The sequence below is a fragment of the Pocillopora verrucosa genome, chromosome 3 (assembly GCF_036669915.1).
Source record: "Pocillopora verrucosa isolate sample1 chromosome 3, ASM3666991v2, whole genome shotgun sequence".
NCBI lineage: Eukaryota > Metazoa > Cnidaria > Anthozoa > Scleractinia > Pocilloporidae > Pocillopora > Pocillopora verrucosa.
Window position 1 is genome coordinate 11374604 of NC_089314.1, and position 19204 is coordinate 11393807.

Consider the following 19204-nt stretch of genomic DNA (forward strand, 5'->3'; position numbering starts at 1 on the left):
GCCCCCTGACTTTCAGATTCTACTGGTTTACTATTCTGCATCAGTAAAAAGCCAAACCCATCCTTGGAAGCATCTTTTTGGCCCTCTATTAGGTCACTCTCGCTGAAGTGCTTGAGTACTAGTGCTTTGGAAAAAGCGTTGTTGATCTTTTCGAAGGCATCTTTGTGTTCATAAGTCCAGATCCATTTGACATTCTTACATGTCAGGCGGTATAGTCGCTCTCACATCTCTGAAAGGTTTCAGAGAAATTAAGAAAGATACTTCACTAACCCTGTAAATATCTGCACTGCTGACATTTCTGTTAGTCGCTCCATCTTGATTGTTGCGTCTGATTTCCTTTGATCTGCCTTCAATTCATTCTTCATCATCACAAGTCCTATGAATGGCACTTCGTTTCATTTGAATTCGAACTTCTCCTTTTTAAGCTTGATGAATTTTGCTCTGCAATAATAATATTAATAATAATAACTTTATTTAAGGGGTTCAGCACACAACAGCAACAGTAATTCAACTGATGAACTAGTGACTCTCGATCCTAAAAGCACCATAGTTCTTTAACATGAATATTAAAGCTCTGTATTTGAGTTCCCAAGATGAAGATTTCATGAACCATCAACGGTCTTATTTGTAAGGCGTTTCACGGTCACTAAGAGACATTTCGTCTTGGCGGCGTTCGTGACCATGTTGTTGGCAGCCGACCACTGCGAAAGGTCATCTAGGTCTTGTTATACGGCTGATGTGATGCCAAGAAGTCTATTTGTCACGTCGGAGGAGAAACTGAGAGTGGTGTCATCCGCATAGATCTCGACGGTAGAATGCTGAGCTGCTAAGGGTTGCTCTATTTTGACTGAAATTTTTTTATCGCTTGAAAATTGTTTTCGTCTTGCCTACGCAGTAATTATTCCACATCTCTAAGACTTTATCGATCCTACCTTTCTCTACCTTAGAAGAAAAATGGTACTGACTAGATTGGATATCGAGGGCTTTTGTCCTGATATATGTGATGAAAGTCGCTACTCGATAGTGGTCCAGCTTCGAGTATAACTTGAGGGTAAATTCAATGTTTGAGGTTAATTTTTCCTATTCTTTTCTAGATCTCCACGAATACCCAGCCTTGGAAGAATTGGAACATTAGACGTGAATATTTGCTGCGTTGTTTGAGGCTTGGAACTGATGCGCTGCTGCTGCTATCTGCTTACGACGTCACATTTGTCAAGATTCTGTCACCCTGTCTCGGGTCAGAATATTAACTTCAGAACACACTAAATTCAGAATACACTTCAAAATGTTTCTTTGATTATTTGTATAGGAGCAAAATCTTAAGATATATTCAGTACTAAATCTATTTCAGGCAAGTACTGTTGACTTTTAGAGCCTCAAAAGCCCGTAATATGAGATTACGTTTCTCCGCAACAAGGTTCACCTGGAATGTAACGTTTAATTCGACTTGACAAGTTATCTTTTTTTATGTTGCTCCATTGATGGTCTATTGCTTATTTTATGTAACTAATATAAGAAACGCATACTTTACAGCAGATTGAAAATCAAGCGCAACGGGAAGAACTCTCTAGGGAGGCAATGTGAGCCTCAAGTGGCCACTGTACCTTCTCACCTTCCCACCCCCCCCCCCCCCACATACACACCTCGATGCACTCCTCGATGCACACCTCGATGCACGAAAAGCAATTAGGCTGAGAAGGGCTTGAACGGATTAATATATCTTATTACTGGTCCGATTTCATTAAGGTAGATAATCATCGTGCAATTGATAAACATGTATATCTTTCATGTAAGATGAATTTAAAGGATAGCTTTTTAGCATCGGTCTTCTAAGACTGATGTATCAAACAATTGTACATTTTGTCACGTTTTCGACTAAGTCCAGTTATTGCAATGCTTTAACTGATAAAATTATCCCTGACATTCCATGCTCATCCCTTCTCGACTTCCTTTTAAGATGCCAGTAGGCTTAAAATTAGGAAGAATTATCTTTTAACTTTTAACTCACAGCTCTATTAGGTTGATATTATTAGTGAATATGGCGTTTGGCAAGTCCTCCAAATGGTTATTTTTGACGCTCCTGTCAACAAAAGAGTCAAATAAGTACTTTAAAGGAGGCTCCGTGGGTTTTTTGTTCAGTGTTGGCGCGCACGCCAGCTTGATGTTTTTTTTCTAGAAACCTTTTATGTATTTTTGCTTTTCAAGGTCACTAAAAGCCATTAAAAGGCGATGAGCAAGGTTCGGACTATCGTTTGCTGTAGTAAATATAATTGAATTGATTTTCGTTATTTAACTAAGTCTCTAGGAAGGGAGGCGCTCGCTAGTGATAATTTGGCATTGCCTTTGATTTTCTCCAATTTGCTTCAGTGAAATATCTCAAAATTTCAGGACCGCTGGGTGGTGATACATGTAGCAGCGGTTCTTTTCATTAATTCTTATGAGTTTTTCTAAGTTCTTTTGTTGAAAGGTACTGACTTTGACCAACTAATGATAATCTCTGTGCGCACTCTAGGTTAGAGATTTACTGTAAGCTTATGATACAATTCATCCCTTCCGAGATTTTGTTGTGCTGCAACCGGGATTCAGAGCTGATGCTTTAAACTAATTGCACTTTCGTGTGTATACTAATACATGTGACTCGTGGGATATTTCATGTTTTCGTGAGAAAAGGTCAAGAAACTTGAAAGCTTTAAAATTAAATTTCTCTAACATGCGACGTTTTCTTTTTAGTTTTACAAAGAAAGGCCTTAAATATACAAAGTAGGACAACCAGCTATTTTATCGGAAGGTTTGGGCTTGTAAACGGCATTCAAAACTGATGATCACAACACTCTGACCTAAAGGGATCGTGGTTCTGTGAAGCGTACTTCATGAAATTCTCATAAACAGCCTTCAAAAAATGACATCGTGCCTAAGTTTTCTTCTTATCATCTCACGCTATATAGAAAAATTTGGAAAAAAATGACCAATTGACCATGTTATGAGCGAGTACTATGACTTTTATACCACAAAGACGTCTTCATGGGTGAGTTAAGGAGTACCTCTCTGTTCATTTGACCTGTTCCTGTTTCGATTGCATAAAGCTTAGAGATCGACGCTTCGCAATGTTGGATGATATTTTATGGAGGCTTTTCTCTGTTTTACTGGGTTTTCTTTTCAACCAAACTAGCCAGTCTTTGCACGAGGAAACTTATCATGGAGAACTTTTTAGGTGCGAAATTTAGGAGTCTAGTGATTGAGAAGGTGACTTTTCAAGGAAACTAGGAAGGAGCTAAAGAAAATGTTAAATCGCTTTAAAATCGCTGCTCAGTTCTTATGATATTCTCGCTTAAGTCGTCTGGATTTAATGCGTTATTTACTTAAATAAGGAAGGCTCCAAACTTACAAGAAAGTCAGCTGGATGTTGTTGTTAAAAATGCCCGATGGCAATTTTTTCAACCGGTTGTTTCCTAAAAGCCTAGCAAAAATAATTCAAAGTGGTGTTATCAATATTGTTTTCATGAACAAAGTTCAAGAAATTTCTATGATCAAAAATGTTTTTCAGTGGCCCTTGGGAAGAAATATATTCATTGTTTGCCACAGCTGAGTCATGTCACTAGATAGATTGATAGATTAACTTCATTTAAATAAGCTGCCCTATCATTAACATCATAAAAAGCTGGTTTCCAGTAGGGGCATGAACCAACTATAAAATTCCAAAAGTATCTAAGATATAAATGTTTTCACTAATATCCACGAGTCAGTAAACTATCAATGCGTTAAATATAACCCATAAGAAATAAATTATTTTACATTCGGTCTATAGGTTGAAATAAGCTCATCAAACGAAGCAAAACTTTTATAACTACCTATTTCATTCGGAAAAGAATTCCAGATCTTAGCACCATTATAGATGAAACTCTTCTTTAGCAATTCAGTCTTCGGCAACAGAATGGCCAAGTTATTATCAGCGTTCCTTAAGTGATAACTGTTGTGCGAACACGAGTCCTTGAAAATATTCAAAAGCCTTGCAGGTGCCAAGTCTTGGAGAACCGTAAACAATTGTCTAGCCTTGATATGAATTATTTGTTAACTTAGTAAACTCCAGCCAAGATGATGTAGGGCTAATTCAGACTGTCCAGCCTCGTTTTTGTAACGCATAATTAACCAGGCACATTTGTTATGGTGTTTCTGAAGCCTTTCGGCAAGTACACCTAATGAATCCCAAACCTCATAACAATAATCAAAATGAGGCATAATTAGTGCATTATAAACTGAAACAAGTACATCTCGACTTGCAAAACGTCTGAGCCGTTTTGAAGAACTAATTCCTGCGGTAATCTTTTTAGTCATTTCTTCAGCATGCTTGCTCCACGTAAGAGGTTCATCAATGTAAACTCCAGGTATTTTGGTATATTTGACTCTTTTGATGGGATCTCTTCCAATACATACATTTGGTTCTAAGGAAAGCTTAGCCAATCAATCGTGAAGCAATGAGCATATATTCTGTCTTCGCAACGTTATGGCTGAGCTTATTTGCTTGTAGCTATAATCTAATATTACCTGAGTCTTCATTAAGCCCCAATTTGATTTGATCAATGCTTTTCCCGTTGGCTGTTCAGTTAGTATCGTCAGCAAACATTCGAAGTGTGATGTGTTTGAGGCAATTTGGCAAATCATTAATTTATACCAAAAAGAAAAGTGGGCCCAAAATTGAACCCCGAGGGATTCCACGAGATATCGTTCTTATATCAGATTGTTTACCCTAGTTCTGCACTCTTCAGCAACTGTTTTCTTGTAAGAAGTTTGATTGGTTCATTTAATCTCTGTTTTCACTTTTCATTTCTTGTTCCTCTGATCAGAACTATGAATGTTTACCGTAAAAAAGTCGGCGTGCTCTGATCTGCTGCTGATCTGCTGGTATCTTGCCTAGTGCGAGATGGATTTTAGGCATTGTCTACAAAAAGAAGAAAGGGTCCTAACTTACAGAAAGGACAACTCGGTATTGTTACTGAATATGCCTGATGATAATTTCCTGAACAGGTTGTTGCTCATTTCCCTGCCAAGAAGTGATAAGAGGGTGTTGTTCATTACGATTTATTCGATGATAACGTTAGATTAAAGAATCTATCTGGCAATGCTGTATTTCCTTGCTGCTTTGATATGGGGGTTCGCAAAAACCTTTATTTTCTATCAGCCATGAATCTAACCTATTTTGTGCTTAACCAGAACTGCAAGCGAGCATGTTCCATTTTCACTCTGACTATTTTTATTTTGGAGACTGTGACATAATTCTTAGATTGGGGAGCTCTATATAAACTAAGAGCCTGAAGGAGGGAGGGTATTGGGTAAATAGCAGGGCGGGGGGGAAGTCTTCATTTTCTTGTGGGAAAGCTAATCGCAGAAATTTGTTTCCTCTCCCAAGATCAGTGACACCAAAGCATCATTAGTGATGCAGTTGAGGTAGCTGGAAGTTTCGCCCTTTGTAATTTCGCTCCACACCGAATGAAAAAGATTTTATCGTGTAGTTTCATTGCTCGGGTGAGAGTAGTCCTGCGAAGGACTGTTTTCGGAACCATTATCCCACGTTTCGATTAGTCCGGCGGAGGTCATCAAAAGGGTCGATGGAAGAATTGCTGTTAGCCGATATTGTTGTCCTTTGATAACAGTCCTTTTCAGGACTACCCTCACCAGGACGATCGGGCCACAAGATCACACGTCAGTCAATGTTACTGACACAGTGACTGAAGTAATGAATAAGGTACGTTTGGGATGTTTATGTCAAGGTTGGAGCGAGCTTGTTTCTATTTTTGGCAGTTAGAAAGGCTCGCATTACAACCGTAGATTACTCGGGGAGAAGCTCTTTAGTTCAATGCTATTCACATTCTTATAAAGAATCATTACGAATGTGTTTAATACGGATTTTGTTATTCACTTTCGGATCGATAAAAATGAGTCTTGGCTTACAGGAATTCCAGCTGGGTATAATTACTGAAGATACCATGGGGCAAGTCCCTCAGCTCGTTGCTGCTTAAGTACCTACCAAGATATCGTTAAAAAACGTGTAAAGTACATGCTGAATACAACCGTTACGTTACGATAAAAATGACACTTGAACGTTTAACCTCTTCATTGTCAAAACTATAAGAAAATATATAAAGAAGGCAACGAATAGATAAGTCGCTGACCAAATACTTCCATGAAACCTTAATGTAAATTATTTTACTGCCTTTTCCTGCACTTGGAAATTAAAGGAAGATTAACGCTGAAGATGGCATGATTATGTTTTTCACTTTTATTTCAGCAGGTATTATGGGACGTTTTCAGCTTCGTGTGCTGTATCCTTTGTTTAAAATTGAAAGTAATAACCTAAATTCAGTGTAGATTCTTCGTTAGCTAGGCTTAAAAACTAATTGCACTCTTCGTGAAACTGCACTACGCGAAATTTGTGACCACGGAATAAACAACTCCACATCTTGTAGAAATAAATACAATTCAATTTAATTTCTCAATGGCGGAAATGACATTGCAACTAAAGTAACAAACAACATGCGATACAAAGAAGTAACAAACAACAAGACAGAAAGAGGAATATAAAAAACTCTCACTGTTACGGCCACAGAAAAGACCAAGAATGATACCGCTATTGCAAAGCTTCTACGGCCAAAAAAAAAACGAAATGGAAAAGGACGAGCGAAAACGACGGTATGTTACTGAACTGCGCTAAGCGCGAAAAACGAGAAAACAGGCATATTACTGCCATATGTACATTGATAAATTATGCGAAGTAGCAAGAAAACGGCAATAAGGTGGCAGCAAAATGACAAAAAAGGCGCTAATGAAAAATAAGTATAAACTTTCGCTAGTTACGGGGTGAAAAGACTTAAATAATGAACTTTAAAAAGGCAAAGAATCCAACACGAAAAAATTTCGCACTTGGAACTTACATACCGGCCCCTAAGTGCGGAGTGCGTGCAAAGCATTTATATTTTAATTGAATTAGTTCTAAGTATCTCTTTCAAGAGTCCTCGATTAAATGCAGTCATGAAATACAAGAAAGTTATCTCGATTTTTACATGGCGATTTCCACGACTGTCTGCTTTGGAGAAGAGGCAGATATTCCCTCGACCATCGTTTACAAAAAATGTAGGCAAGATATTGCACTTGTCTACAGCTGCATCGCGACAAAGAATCCTCCTTTTGGAACTTGCGAATACAGCTTTCCCAACGCCTCCGTAAATTGACCCATATGGGGGATTAAATATCCACATGATATCCTTCTGTAGTAGAGGGTCATGGATTTCGTGGTTCCATGCATTGATGGATTCACTAAGTTCTCTATCGCCTCCAGTAAAGTTGGTACGATTATTGATCTAATCTCTTTAACTTGGCCCCCAAATAAATCGTCTTAATACCATCAAAAAAGAATTTGTTTCCAAGCTGTGTGCGATCTTTATGTGCTCCGCACGGATAGCTAAGCACATGGAAATCTAAATGGGCCGAAAGGGTGGTCGGTCAGGAGTCAGACGATCAACAGGGAGGTCAGCCATTTTCTGTTCACAGACTGGGCCCTGGCGGCGCCGACAGTCAACTCACTTGGAGAGTACTATTCCCTCGACTTAACTGGCGTTCATGATCAAAAACTTCTCGTGCGCCAGACTTAAGACAAAATCTCTGCCAGAATGTCCAGAAAGCAGATGATAATGCTCAATTACGAGGTTGGTCACGTGGTCGTTCTTGAGCAGAACAATCTGATACTTGGCTCCAAATGCTGTGGACGCCAAGCTCAATCTCCCACCGAAGAGAGTTACTTTTCTTAACAAGCCCTTTACTTTCAATTGAATTGAATGAGAATCAATGAGAATTGAACTTCTGTACACTTTTGAAGATCTCTAGTTTGCGAATTCCATCTCCTAAACGGTGACCAAAGGCAAAGAGCTGGTAGGGACAGATTCAACCGACTTCGCTGGTTTCTTGCGCTTCACCAAGCTTCGCAAGTTTTCACGGTATCGCAACAGCCACGCAACTGACTTTTTCAGGCGATGCCGGGAAGATGTTCTCTGAAAGCACTCGACCAAAGGGTAAACAGACTTAAATATCGACGCCAAGAAGAGCTTGCCGACTGTATTGGGGCCGACTAGCAGCCGAATGAACGAAATGCGAACTGACATTGATTAAGTCACGTGGCTTCGTAGCACATGGTTTTGTCTAAGAGTAGTTCATGTCGGGGACTGTGAATGCGATGTTCGTTCGTTGCAGTTTTGTACTTTCCCCACCGTTTATCGCGCAGAATATGTATGTATGAGGTTTAAAATTTCCTTTTAACCCAGTGTGTTTTCAATTTCGGTATTCTTTGTTCAGTTTTTACCTTATGCGTAGATCAATTCGAGGCAACATAAATGTCACAAAGGGTGGAAATGTCTGTACTTGAAAGTTGTGCACAAGCATGAGATGATCTGGATCAAAGCGTTGTGTTCTACAACTACGTGTCAAAAAGGCACTCTGCGAATTGTCCCCAGCAGACTAAAGTCACTTCCGGATCCCCTTCTGGGATATTAACGAGCGATGAAGGGTCCTGAGGCTAATCTCCTTCCGGCTTCCATAAGAACTCAAGCCCCATTAACCAACTTTGGCAAGTCATCAAGGCTTTGGCGGTCGTCCCTCTTGACGCATAATCACCGGGGATCGCTGCACCTTCTACATGGCGCAACTGATGAGGAGTTGAACCATATCGTACCATTGCGATTAAGCTGGCGACGAACGTGTGAAAATGCGTACTCTCATTCTTCACATAACAAAGAACTGACATGCTGTCTGTCCGAAAAAAGGAATCAACATTCAGTAGCACATATGACTCTCTCTTGAACATCTTTTCCTGGCGTACAGAAACGGTCGCGGCTGAGAGTTCTAAGCATGGAATCGAAACGGCTTTCAAGGGCGCAAGACGCAATTCCGATTTGGAAAGAGCAATCAACTTTGCCCATATTATTGATCAAGCGAAGGAAGGACGCTCAGCCGAAGGCAGCCTCAGAAGCATCCGAGAAACGATGAAGTTGCCTTGATTTGACTTGACCAAAATCCGCTGGCTTCAAACAGCGACATACAGTAAGAATTGAGAGCTTTAGAAGATCCGCTAACCAACTCTCCCAACGTAAACTGTACTCATCCGGGATCTCATCATCCCACCCTGACTTGATGCGACACAGGTCTTGAAGAATTTCTTTTGCAGTGCGAACGAGGAACGCGAGGAAACATAGGGGATCAAAGATAGTACCGGCTACGGACTGGATACCTCAACGCGTGGATGGAAGGAAGTTTATACAGACTTTGAAGCGAAACGAGTCAGACACCACGCTCCATTGTACTCTAAAACCTCGCTGAACAGGCTATTCGTCCTTGCGTGCGTTAATTTTCTTGATGTCCTTTGATCGCTCCAACTCAGGTGTGGTTTCAAGGACATTACGGCTGTTGCGGATCCATTTGTTTATCTTAAAACCAACACGTGAAAGTAGGACTCGTAAACTGTCAACATGCTGAATAGCGTCGGAAGGGAGGGACTTGAAACAGTCATCCACTTAGAAATTCCTTTTAACAGTGTTAATGACGCTTGGAGGAAAGCCATGCTGATTATCTTCTGCTGTCTTACAGAGTGCGCAATTCGTGCAAGCCGATGACGAAACGGATCCGAAGAGGTATACGCCAATTTGGAGTTCTTACAGTTCACGCACCAAATCGCTGTCCTTCCACAAAAGAAACCGTAGAAAGGAACTGTCGCAATCTGGAACTATGACTTGGTAAAACATTGATTCTATGTCTGCCATCACTGGTAATCTGTCTGCGCAAAATCTTTAAAGAGTTCTCACAAGTGAGTTAGTTAGGTCTGGACCCTTGTAAAACATGTCGTTGAGAGACTCGCCCATGAATTTGGCTAAGCAAATACGACCCAAAACTTCTCCGGTTTGTGGGGATGATATACTCCATGATGGTTATGTAACAAGCTCTGCCTTGTTCGAGAAATGCCTTGTTCTAAGAAATATTGTTTGGTACTGGGGCCTGACGATCTTTGAATGGTAAGTGTCCATTTCTTAACTCTGCCATTTCTTCAGCGTTTTGCAAAAAACGACGTTCGTCCTGAGACATCTCCGTTTTATCGTCAACGATAGACTCTGTGAAGTCCTGATTGTAGAAGTCCTCTACCATCCGTTGGAGCTAAAGATCGGCTTTAACGAAGAAGCCTGATGCCTGCGAATCATGACGATGACGACCAAAGGGTCCGTTAACTGCCCAGTCAATACGTGTTCTTGAAGCGTACGGACCTCCGTCTTGACTGTACTTAATCTCAAGTGGTTCAAGGACTTAGGGAACATCACTGGCAATCAGAAGAGCGACTTTGGTATGGAAATGAGGTAGGAAGACTCCTTGCACGTAAGGTCACTAATCAATGTCCTCTTGAGTTGGAATGTTGCAGCTGCATACAGGGCATGGTGTACAACAATTTTGTAAGTCGTTCTCTCAGGGCGGAACCTAGAAATGTGTTGATTAGAGAGGCACCCGAAGCACAGTTTGTTAGACGCCAGAAACCGAATTACTTTTTGCTACGGTTTCCATCGCAATGGCAGACAATCTTGAAAGGCATGATTACTGTTACAATAAACACCGACGCTTTTTGCGAGAGGAAACGGGATTAGTACCGGGTACTGGTACCTCGCGAGACTGCAAACTCTGTTCTCGATAATCACGAGCGCCTGGTTCACTTGCGTCAGGCAGGCCTGTCTCGCTAGGGGAACATTCACATCCGTCCACTTAGATTAGAAAACGGAGATTTTTTGGCTTTTTTCGGGCTGTCTTGCAACCACATGACCGCTGACTAGTCGCTAGTTTAACGCTGTCAGAGATCCTGCCAAAGACTGGATTGGTTACTATATTAGCTTCCAGATCAGCAAAAGCAACAAGGTCACTGATTTCCACAGGCTCTAGCTGTAACTTCATAATGTCGTTGGCTAGACGACGCCATCACTCTCATGAATTTGAATTTGAATTGTAAGGAAGCTTGAGCACTAACTTTGAATGTTTCCCGGCTGATCGAACTTTAAGCTTTATCGGCCTCGTGCCAGAGCGCCTTTACAGCTTTCCAAAAAGATCGAAAAGCGGTCTAAAGCCACAATATCCTCAGCTGTTTGGCCAGTCTAAAGCCTTTGTCTCGTAAGCAAATGTTATGCGGTATTCATTACCAAACTTCTTTCTTAGGAGCATGCAGGCCTCATTGTAACCTACATCCGGTGGTAGGTGGTGACAGAATCGAACAAGTTCTTGAACATCTCTAGCTGTGAACTGCTCCAGGCAGTACAGCCTGTCGATACTGCTAGATGTTCTGGACTCAATTAAATTCTCGTAAGCTCGAGCGAAGGTGCGGTAGCCAATGAGATTTCCGTCAAAGACGGGAACGCGAAGTTGTGGAAGTTTGCTTCTATTCTGGTTCAGCGCCAGCAACTCAACTATCCTGCTCTGTTAAAGCTGAAGGGCGTTCTGTTGTCCTTGTAATTCGATGGTCTCTCTTCTCAAATCTACACTGGCTGTGGGCTATAGACTATATGGGTCACGTAGAATAAAATTACAAGGATTGCCCCGCTCTGATTATGGAACTTCTTCCCGGATAGTCCTACTTACGCGGAAGGGAACAGCAGAATCCTGGTCATTCAACCTCGGTTCCAATTTAACTGGCTGTAGTTGCGGTAAAAATGGGGTGGTCATTGCAGCGAGAGCTCTCTCCTTTGCTGATGTCTTCGCTATTTCAGCTTTCAACTTTAAGCGGGACTCTTCCTGTTTCAAACGAAACCCTCTCCTCGAGAGCTTGACGAGAGCTTCTCCTCGAGAGTTTTACAACTGAATCTATTTGAAGCGGTTCAGCTGAGACTTTCTCCTCATTCCCAGTCATCCAGTCGGCGATCTGCTGGCGGAATAAGCCGAACTTTCTTTCTTCACTTTCAAGGTAAAGCTGGTACTCAGCGATGCCACCCTCGTCTATACTCTCGCTGCTCTAATCGTGATGAGCTTCTCGGAGTCTTTGGAAAGCGTTATCCACACAAATAAGCTTCTCTTTCACCTCTTGAAGATTCCGGTCATCAAATACTGATCAAACCAATAATTTTGTTCGATTTCGCGGTAATGGCGGATGCGTAAACTGATCTCGAATTTTTCTTCAAGCAAATTATTTCCAGTTTAATGACCTCCAAGTCCAACATACGGTGCGGTTGTTGCATACGAGCACAGACTCGTTGACCAATTGGCTCCATAAACTGCTTAGTCCTGTTACTCATGATGGAACGACGTGACCCGCATCAATTTTTAACAATGAAACTGCACTACGCGAAATTTGTGGCCGCGGAATAAACAACTCCACGTCTTGTAGAAATAAATACAATTGACTTTAATTCCTCAACGGCGTAAATGACGTAAGTTGAAACTAAAATAACAAACAATTACAAAAGTTGCAAATATACGATATAAAGAATTATAATAAAGTTCGGATATAACGCGTGCAGTCATTGGTTGAAAGAGCGTGCTCTATGAGAGTATAGATCATAGAGCTGAGCTAAAGCTGTCACACCATCTGTCAAACTGTGCTATGTTCGACCTTTTCCGGGACTTCTTTTTAGCTTTTTTCCGATAATTGAAAGTGAAATTTCGAAACAAGCGAGCCGGCAAGACAGAAGAACCAAACAAAGGTTTGTAAACATACCAGGCTCCTTTAAAGATTTTCACGCTCAGTTAGATTGCAAGCTTACGTACGGTAATAAAAATCAAACACAGCTAACACTCGTATAGTATATAAAGTTCAGTGTTCAAAAACAAAACAGAACAAAACAGAAATGATGAAAAATATAACCAAACTGGCATAACTGTTAAAATTCATACTAATCACGACGGTGTCTGAGCGAATATGATCTTGCTAGAGTCATCGCAGCTCGCTCACTATGGCGATCTCCGGCCATCACAGCTACATCGGCCGCCCTTCGAGTGAAAAAATAAGAGCTTGCTCTGATATCCTTTCCGATGCGTTGAGTGGAAAGTCACATCAGTCACTGCAGCCGAGTTTTGCGGCGCTGTCATCCCGAGCGATCTTCATATTCCGGTGAATTCGGCTGTCGTTCATTCAGTTCACTGATCATTTCACTTCAAGATTCTGTATTAGAGACTTAAAAACTTCAGGTAAAAGTGTTAAATTCGACCTGCCGAACTATTTTAGGTTGTAAACTATCGCAGATTGTGAACTTTGATGGTTTTTGAACTTTGATGGTTTGACACTTTTGACAGCTTTTGTCTTGTACAGCCAATCAGATTATTTGAACCATTTTAACAGGGATTGTGATTGGCTTATTGCAGCGTGCTTAATGAGAGTATAGAGCATGCTGACGACACTTTTGTTTGCTTTGGAAATAAAGTTTGTTTTGAAAATTGAAACTAATGCTTGGGGAATTTAACAGATTCTTTATTATGAAACAAATAGAGAAGCTTTGCAGGGCACAGTCAAGGCTTCTCTATTTGTTAAATAACAAACAACGCGACAAAAAGGGGAATATAAAACACTTACAATGTTACGGCCACAGAAAAGACAAATAGTGATACTGCAATTGCGAAACTGCTAAGGCCGAACAAAAGAAAAGGAAAGGGCGAGCAAAAACGGCGGTACAGCACTGAACTGTGCTTAACGCGTAAAAACGAGAAAACAGGTATATTACTGCCATATGTACATCGACAAGTTATGCGAAATAGCAATAAGGTGGCGATAAGGTGGCAATAAAATGACAAAAAAGGCGCTAATGAAACAAAAAGTAAAAAACTTTTGCTAGTTACGGGGTGAAAATATTAAATAATGAACTTTAAACACGCAAAGAATCCAACACGAAAATATGTCGCACTTAGAACTTACACTTTGGTTAACCCTATGAAGCAAATCCCTCATTTTCCACTTTGTTATTGTACTAAACGCTGGGTATTTAACGCGTACGGTTTAGGACATGCCTGTCACCAGTTTTAAGAGAGGATCAAGTAAAATGACTCAATCCCACATTCAAGTCTCATTCTTGAGACAATCTCTCCTAAATTATTTTAAGATCACACCCCTTTTTGTAGATCTTAGGAGGGTATAGCCAATCTTGTGTAGAACATTCTGCACATTAAGAATTCTCACGACTCGACTACCTGTTATAGTACATTATACATTATCCCGAGGTTATTCCAATTAATTTGAGTCCCGTGACAACATAAAAGCAATTCCTTTGAGAAATAGGCCTTAAAGGGGATGTAGATTTACGAGAGAATAAGAGGGATTCTTCTAAGAATAGGGCTTTAAGTGGGGAAGCAGTCCTTTAGATCAATCTTTTCTTGGTGTTTATAACTGTTAAATTACACTCACAATTTTGACGTGGCACGAGGAAACTTCCATGGAATTGAATTACGGCTTTTTCCACTACAATTTACACTAACGATAGTTTGGTGGAAGACGTTACATTCGCACGGGTCTGGGCACTCTAAAGTGAGGTAAAAAAGATTGTAAAAATGATTGGCGGTTAAAATTTGTCATCCAAGTCTTCGAAACTTAAGATAGTTAGCTCAGTTGTTTTGGCTACGAAGCATATAAATGCGAGAATTTCCTCTAGCTCTAATCATTTACGCTGTTCCCTTCACCACATAATTATCATACCAATAATTAACATTCAAACCTAGAAACAGTATACAAGTTAAATTAAAGGGATATAAAAGATTACTTTTGAAAGGTTATATAAGATTAATCGTTTCTTTTTTTGGGTGGTTAGAATTTTGAACGAATAAAAAGTATAATAATAATAATAGTAACTTTATTTAAGGAGGGTAACACACAACAGTAATTCAACTGATGCACTAGTGGCCCTATATAATACCTCACCTTTAAGTTTGAGGCTGATGTTCCTTTTTAATACCTCTCCATCTCTTCTTACCTCGCATGTGTAATTCACGTTGTTTTCCGAAGTTATTTTAAGCTGAAATGTTATGCTGGTACTCTTCTGAACAGTGACACCATCTTTTCTCCATACAATGTATGGAGCCGGTGCACCTTTTACTGGACACCACAGGTTAGAGGTTCTGTTCAGAAATACATACTGCGGGTTTGGAGCTTGGTCCATCGTTGGATTGACTATATTAGATTTCAAGGAAAAAAGAAAGTAATTGTTGAAATGACAACGGTGCATGTTTACAGAGCAACTAAATCTTAGACACAGTATGAGAGGATAACCCATTTTACATTCACATCGAAAACTATCATGCTAATCCTGACACAATTCAATTTTCAGGCCAAAGCAACATATGAATTATATTTGTATCCTTCTCCGCCTTTCTCCGTCTCCGCTTGTCTGTCTGCGTCATTTAAGGATACGGTAGACCCTTGATTGCCAATGCTTTTTAATTTTGGTTTTCATCTTAAACTTCGCATTATTGTTCTAATTATACTTTCCAATGAACATTTTGGTGAATTATTGAAAGGCACGCGATTTATCTACAGAAACGTAGTTTCGAACTGAATTACTTAGCGGCCAAAGAGTGAATAGTAAATTACGTGACGCGAGTCACGCTATAACATTTTTTTCAGTGAATGTTTAATAATCGTAATTCGTATATGTAATCGTACACCTAAGAAGAACACATGGAGGCTTCAAATCGTACTTGGAAAATTAAGTAGAAGGAAAATACCTCGTACTTTTCTCTTACGAGTTGGACAATGTAATTGATCGCTTTTTTCAACGTTATTTTCGTTTCTCAAGTCCTGGTTCGAGTATTTTTTGTTCATTTGGTCCTTGATTTTTCTTTTTTAGTTTTTCCACCATTTGTCATGTGATTGAAAGCAATTTTCATTAAACCGGATTGAAAGGCGGTAAATATGCTAGCGTGGTCTGACACGATTTCAACGACGTTATCACGATTGACGCGCAATCATAATCGAGAACGCGACAATGAAAAACATTTCCGAAACGCGCAATCAACGGAGAACATTGAGGTAAGCCGTTATTTAAATATCGCAAACGGAGGACGTGAAAAGAAAACCAAAGCATTTCAGAACGACAAGAAGATCCAGCAAGAGATGTCACCGCGAATGGACATCGGGTTATGACCCAATTGAGAGACATTAGTATCTGTCAAAGAGAACAGACTGAAAATTCAGGGAGTAAAGAACGCAAACTTTTGCGGGTAAGAGATTTTTCAAAAACAACAGAACCGCATTCATGCCTCGGCAACATGCTGCCAAACTTATTGCCACGATAGAGGACTTAGAACGAATTCAGTCGAAGCTAACTGATCTGTATAAGCAAGACTAAAATGGAGCGTACAAGGAGCAAGTCTTTCTCTCAGAAAACGCGGTCCTGCAACGCGCACGTTCAAAATAGATAAAGATGAAAAGATAAGAGATAAAGAGCTCCCGTAAATCCGACAACCTATCCTATATTATCTGTCAGGTCTCGAAGTTCGCGTCGCAGCCACCCGTCATGCAGGTCATCATCCAGCGTCATGAGAATGAAAGCAGCGGCAGAGGCAGCGGCGGCTGAAGAACAGGCGGAACACGAGAACTTGCTCGCCGAAAAGGAAAACGAGAAACGTCGTCAGCAAGCCCGCGCGTAACACGAGAGGGACCTCGCGATCATGTCCGCGAATAGAAAGGTCGCCGTCGCGAACGCTAAGTAAAGAGCAATCGAGGAATCCCTGATTGAAGAAGAGTTAACAGTTGAAGAAGAGTTAAAGGATTCCCCAAGTCTACCCGACATGGAATTCACACGATGCCAAGATAGAACTATCGCATAGGTCTATTCTGGCCTCGCTCCCCGAGCAAGAACGTACCCCCCGTAAGAGTTCCGTACACTCTCGTGGAAGAATACCACCCTGATGAGGGACACGCCTTCTCCGACGGACCTGGCGAAGTTTAGATCCTGCCGCCCAACCCATTATGCGCCGCGTCCGAAGAATGCGCCAGATGAGCCCCCATGCACTCATGACGCGTCGAGTTATCCGAATCCTCCCATACTTGCTGCCAAACAACTAGTGTGGTACCCAAGGAATCCTTCAACGCAATGTCCCTCGAAACTTTCATTTAACCCAACCAATAACTCGTCTCGAGTCTTGCTAAGCAGGGTCTGCCCAAATGCCACTCTGACATCTTTGACGGGGACGTCGCCATGTTCCACTCGTGGAAAAGGTCCTTTAAATCGATGATTAGAAATGCAGACGTAGCGGCCGATCAGTGGCTCAACTACTTAAGGAGCTTCACGAAGGGTCAACCACAGCAGTAACAAATATCGTCGTGAGGTCCATGCAGGGGAGAGCGGCGAAACTTCGAACGCTGATTGTGTGACGAAATCCCACAGGATAAAAAGGAGATATCAGCAACAGAAGTCACAAGAACACATCCTAATCTCAGGAGTATAGCCGACGAGATTCCCCCCTTGGACGAAGTGGCCAAGATACAGCTTCTAATCGGTAGAGATGCACCAGAACTTATTAATTTAGTGTGAGCATTTAAGAATATGATGGCCTGAAGGGCCATTATGCTATATTTAACTTATATTAATGGCTCGAATATAATAGGCCCAGAAGCTTGTATTAGGATGGACATTATCAGGCCAGGCCTGTCTAGATCTCTGCGACAAACCCAACCATGTCCAAGCAAAGAGAACTAGGGTTGCGGTGAACGCCGACAAGCAAAGACGAGTAGTATTAAATAGTCACATGTCCCAACACCTTCAAGTTCTATGAGAGCTTCGCTGGATGCAGTAATACGAAGAACCCATCGGACATAGACTGCTTAACCCGGAATTATGATGGCGTCAGTCTGTCGATCGAAGACTGTAGGTTCATGGAGATCATGGACAAAGGAACCCACAAGAACCAGCTTGGGAACTTGGAAATGCCCCTACCCTTTCAGTCGGCAAACGTGTCCATGCCAAATAACAGAAACTACGCACTCGAGTTCTTACATGGGCTTACATGCACCTTCAAACACAAACCACAAATGGAGAAACATAACATTGAATTCATGTCGAAGATGCTAGACAAGGGTCATGTAGTGCTGGTCCGTGAGAGAGAGACATCCCCTGGACGAGTATGGTACCTGCCTCACTTCGAAGTGTGCCATCCGAAAAAAATGGACCAGATCCGAATCGTCTTCGATTCCTACGCAGAATATCAAGGCAAATCCCCTAATCGTGAACTGCTCACTGGACCAGATCTCTTGAACACTCTACTCAGAGTACTTGTCCGCTTCCGACGCAAAGACATGGCAGCAACGTGTGATGTAGGAGAGATGCTCCATTTGTTTCATTTCTCGCCAGAGCATCGCATCCTGCGCTTCTTGTGGTTTCAGGAGATCAACCTTTCGAAGCCAATCGCGGAATTCCAGATGACCGTCCGTCTGTTTGGGAACGGGCCAAGTCCAGTTGTGGCAACTTACGGCCTGAGGAAAATGGTGAAGCACGGCGAGGAGGCTGACGTCAAGTTATTCGTCGAAAGAAATTTCTACGTCGATGATGGCCTGGTTTCGACGCCAACCGCAATTGAAGTCATCACTTTGGTGCAAAACACCTGAGCCACTCTCGCCAGTGCAAACCTCAGGCTCCATAAAGTGGTGTCAAACTCCGTGAGCGTAATGGAAGCCTTAGCTGTGGAGGATCTAGCGAAAGACATTCACAGCTTAGAGCTCTGAGAAATGCCGTATATTGGCTGATGGGCGGCTATGGAGCCATAGCCAAGTTGATCAGTTCTTGCATCTTGTGCAAGAAACTACGTAGTCCTATACTGGAGCAATGACAGACCTGCCCCAGACAGGGCGGAGATTGGGCCTCCCTTTACCAGTGTCGGTTTCGACGTGTTTGGACCATGGGTGATACAGTCCAGGAAGATCAGAGGAGGAGTAGCACTCAACAAACGCTGGGCATTTGTTTTCGCTCGCTTGGTCAATGAGGTGATCCACATCGAACAGCTAAAATCGATGGACGCTAGCTCCATCATATGTGCCCTGAGAAGGTTCTTCCCAGAACCAGCCTCGAGAGTAAGGTGTGACCGAGGTGAAAACTTCGTAGGAGCAAAGACAGAGAGTTAGACGAAGTCCTAACTCAATGAACCACTCAGTTGTGTAGAGATATCTATCCAACAATGGATGTGCTTGGCAATTAAACCCGCCTCAAGCGTTCCACTTCGGCGG

The 19204-nt window shown here is 41.6% G+C and overlaps 2 protein-coding genes across 2 annotated transcripts; one reads left to right on the forward strand and one right to left on the reverse strand.

The window, feature by feature from the left end:
- Positions 1-2004: 2004 nt before the first annotated feature.
- Positions 2005-15143, reverse strand: LOC131782311 (leucine-rich repeat-containing protein 38-like). Its single transcript, XM_066163484.1, has 6 exons — positions 14906-15143; positions 14396-14510; positions 5947-6018; positions 4967-5038; positions 3386-3457; positions 2005-2080 (listed from the first exon to the last, which is right to left on the reverse strand). Exons 1-6 carry the CDS (start codon positions 15141-15143, stop codon positions 2005-2007), a joined length of 645 nt encoding a protein of 214 aa, XP_066019581.1.
- A 2717-nt stretch (positions 15144-17860) lies between these two features.
- Positions 17861-18589, forward strand: LOC136279544 (uncharacterized). The gene has a single exon (XM_066163485.1). It carries the CDS (start codon positions 17861-17863, stop codon positions 18587-18589), a length of 729 nt encoding a protein of 242 aa, XP_066019582.1.
- The last annotated feature ends 615 nt before the right edge of the window (positions 18590-19204 follow it).